General features: G+C 38.1%; 1 protein-coding gene across 1 annotated transcript in view; it reads right to left on the bottom strand.

Moving 5' to 3' along the window:
• The window catches only part of LOC106531497 (electrogenic sodium bicarbonate cotransporter 1), a gene marked incomplete in the record, with an annotated part of 80,724 nt that overhangs the window by 38,483 nt on the left and 38,275 nt on the right, over positions 1–3,966 (bottom strand). Inside the window, 1 exon segment of the mRNA XM_014027375.1 lies at positions 531–607. Within this exon segment, the coding sequence (XP_013882829.1) occupies positions 531–607 (77 nt within the window).

The raw sequence follows: 3,966 nt of genomic DNA, 5'->3' as shown, positions 1-3,966 counted from the left end.
AATATATACAGTATATACACATATGTGCACACATATATACATATACATAAGAAACACACACATACACACACACACACACACATATACACACACACACATATATATATATATTCATTCTGTTATGTTTGGTCACATTTTCAAAGAACAACTTCATTGGGACCAAAGAGCCTCATTTGGCCCCAGAGCCGGAGGTTGCAGACCACTGGCCTAGCCTGAACAAAGACTTATGCACGGCTGAAAAGTTAACAACCATTGGTAACTACTTGACAGAACACCACATAAAAAATAACCAGACTATCCTTTGTAAATGTTAGTTTATCTCCCACAGTCCATCACTAGTTCAGAGGTTCACAATTACTCAATCTCAAAAAAAGCCACATTCCACAACAGAAACTCGTACAACAAAAACACAGGGCTTTTGTTGCTCTGAGCAAAAGGAATCCATGTGAGTTTCACACACAATGACCCAACAGGTGGCCCTGCTGTAAGCAGAGACCACAGCTGTTTTCTGTAGAAGCTAAACATGTTACCTGGTCTTTCTCTGGTTTGTCAGAGAAATCACTCAGGCTGTTGGAAGTCAGGTTGCGATGGGTGGTAGTTGGACTCCCTGCACAGAGGGGGAGAAATGTTTTGAATCAAACAGTAAAATAACACTTTTATTCTAAAAAGAAAAGCAAGTAAGGTCAAAAGAAAAAGCATAGGGAAAGTAGAATAAGAGAGGCAGAAGCATTCGCTAAACGTGCCGCAACCTTAGAGAGGATATCCTGACGCATCTCAACAGAGTTTACATGGAACACCTCAGACTGATAAAGTCTCTTGGAGAAGAGACGAAACCTTTTTTCAACAAAGAACAACCTGTCCAGAGGACCTATTCAACTTTTTTTAATTTAGAGTAGATAACTGTCAGGGTTCCAACATGAGTACAGAACCCCGCTAATTATTATTTGACCATTATTTATCTTTTCCTGTCACCATTTTGGATTCAGTACTCCTCCTACAGTTCTGAAAAAAACTCACAAAATATTCAGCAAATCATACTATTTGAGTTGGGAGTATCATGCTTTGACTTTTAGTAGCTTAAAACAGATCAATTGTGCAGGACAATATAAGAGATTCTTGCCACAGACAATGAGATTTCAGTAAAACGAGTGAGAAAACCCGGTCTTATTTGACAGACTTCACAGTGAAAATATCCTTCAGAATTTAAACAGGGTGACAGAAAAATTGACTTCACATGACATAAGTAGCATTTTGATATCTTTATTGGTGTGGTGTACAGGTTGGACAGGTCTCTCTCACCCAGCAGGCTTTGGGTTTTAGGGGGTGTGTTCTTAAGCCTTTTGGTTCTGAAGGAATAAAGTAGAATTGTTTGCAGTCATTTTATATCTCCTTCTCACGTCACAATGGTTTAGACACAATCAAAGTCTAAGTTTTATGATTTTTGCAGATATTATTTATTAACTTACAGCGTGATCATATCACACACCGTTTGAGCTGACTAAACCTTACAAAAATATTACTTTTTATTCCCCTAAACTTGACACCTTTGAGAAGGTTTACCATGAATACTGAGGTAAGTTTGATCTGTTTTTACTGTCTGTCACTGCGATACGATTTATGACTTTCTCCTAAATCACTTGTTTCCATACATCCATTGACTTCCACTGTAACTGAGCTTTCAATCAACATTCCTTTCAGGCGTTCCTGAAAGCAGACAGGAAACACAGACAGGAYTCCATGCAACCTTCAGGTGAAAATGAAGACCCCAAACCAAGACCCAAACCAGTGGTTATTCCGTATGTTGCCGGTGTTTCGGAGAAACTGAGACGTTTATTTTCTAAACATGATGTCCCAGTGGCTTTCAAACCCCAAAACACATTACGGCAAAGGCTGGTTCACCCCAAAGATCCGGTGCCCCGGCACAAACAGAGCAATGTTGTATATGCTGTTAAGTGCCAGGAGGACTGCGACCAGTTATACATCGGGGAAACAAAGCARCCACTGTTCAAAAGAATGTCCCAACACAGACGAGCTACATCTAATGGCCAGAACTCTGCAGTTTTCACTCATTTACAGGCCAGCGGTCACTCTTTCAGAGATGAGGATGTTCTCATTCTTGATAGAGAGGAACGTTGGTTTGAGAGAGGAGTAAAAGGAGCCATTTTTGTAAAGAAAGACCGTCCGTCATTAAACAGAGGTGGAGGCCTCCGTTTTCAGTTGTCCCCGTCCTACAGTGCTGCTATTGCCAGTATCACTCCACCCCATGTTAACAATAGATGTTAATTAGTTGTCAACGATAGCCATGTGATGTGAGTATCAGTCACATGGAGGCAGGGCTTAAAAGCCTGAATTTAGCCTGAAACTCTCAGACTGAAGAAGTCTCTTGGAGGAGAGACGAAACGTTTCATTAGAGAAGAACCCGTCCAGAGGACCTATACAGTTTTTTTCTTTTTTATCAATCAACACTGATGTCAGAGTCTCTTTCTGTCAGATCTCCTACATACTGAATGTAGAAACAAAATTTTACACAACCGGCAACCAGAAGCAAATTCTGATTTAGAGGGCCTTATTTTGTTAAGAGGGTTCCTTCTTGTTGAGTTAATCTATTATGGCTTCCCCCGTAAATCTTCTAAAACTGATTAAAAGTCTCTGCAGTCTCACAAGATGACACCAAAAAGGTAAACAGGAAGAGGTTTTGACGTGAAGTTTCAAAATATGAGTCTTATGTCTTATGTATAACTTAGATCAGAGATTCTTAACCTACGGGCCGCGGCCCAAATGTGGGCCGTGAGCGCCACCTTGAGGGCCTCAAAAGAACAACAGTTTTAACTTTGGGCCACAGAGGGCCGTGAGACCGCATAGATTTTGAATAAGGTGCAATAAACTTTCTCACCACTAGTAGTGGTAGTGCACCACTCAGATGCAGAGGTGTCAAAAGTATTCACATTCATTACTCAAGTAGAAGTATAGATACTAGGGTTTAAAAACACTTTTTTGGAAGTAGAAGTATCAACTTGAGCTTTTTACTCAAGTAAAAGTATAAAAGTACTGGTTTTAAAACTGCTGTGCCGCAGGGATTATAGCACCCCCCCCCCCCACACACACACACACACACAATTTTTCTTCTAAAGTCAATAATAATGAGTGTTATGTTAAATTAAAATGTTGAAAAATCTGGAATTAACTGACTAGACTTAGCCTGGTAAGGGAAACTAAAATTGAGCGGAACTGCGTGGGAAGGCAAGGGCCAGGCTGGACTACTTGTTTCAGCCACGGTTATCTTCATTTTAGGCTACATCTTCTACCTCAGTGGTTCCCAACATTTTTAGACTTTTTTATTACCCCAAGCCATTTTGTAATACCACTAGTGCCCCTTCAGTCAAACATAATGATGATTCTCCAAAACTATACTGTACAACAACTGTTGTAACTGTTAAGTTAAATAGAAATGAAATACGTTTTGCATTTTTAAAAAGTAAGGAGTAGAAAGTACAGATAATTGAATTAAAATCTAAGAAGTAGAAGTAAAAATTAGGCTGAAAAATAATTACTCCACTAAAGTATAAATACCAAAATTTTTTACTTAAGTAAAGTAACAAAGTATTTGTACTTAGTTACTTGATACCTCTGCTCAGATGTTTAACAACTTTTTTTAATATGAAGAAGAACCTTAGAAACCTCCGAGAATGGAAACTTATTTTAAATTAAAAGTAGAAGCAAAAATGAAAGTAACTCATCAAAAAACACCAAAGTTTGTCACTAATATGAAGAACAGCTTCTGGTTCAATCATGTAATATTTTAAAAGTTAAAAACGTTATCAAATACAGCTGCAGATACAACTATATTTTAATTTGCACTTTAAATTAATGTTTGTAGTTTATTTTTAAACATTTTGAATGTATTTTAAAGGAACAGTGTGTAGGATTTTTTTCAATTATTTTAGCCGAAATTGAGATAATCACTAA

This window comes from Austrofundulus limnaeus, unplaced genomic scaffold, assembly GCF_001266775.1.
Source record: "Austrofundulus limnaeus strain Quisiro unplaced genomic scaffold, Austrofundulus_limnaeus-1.0 Scaffold643, whole genome shotgun sequence".
Taxonomy (NCBI): Eukaryota; Metazoa; Chordata; class Actinopteri; order Cyprinodontiformes; family Rivulidae; genus Austrofundulus; species Austrofundulus limnaeus.
This window is presented reverse-complemented; position numbering and strand designations above follow the sequence as displayed.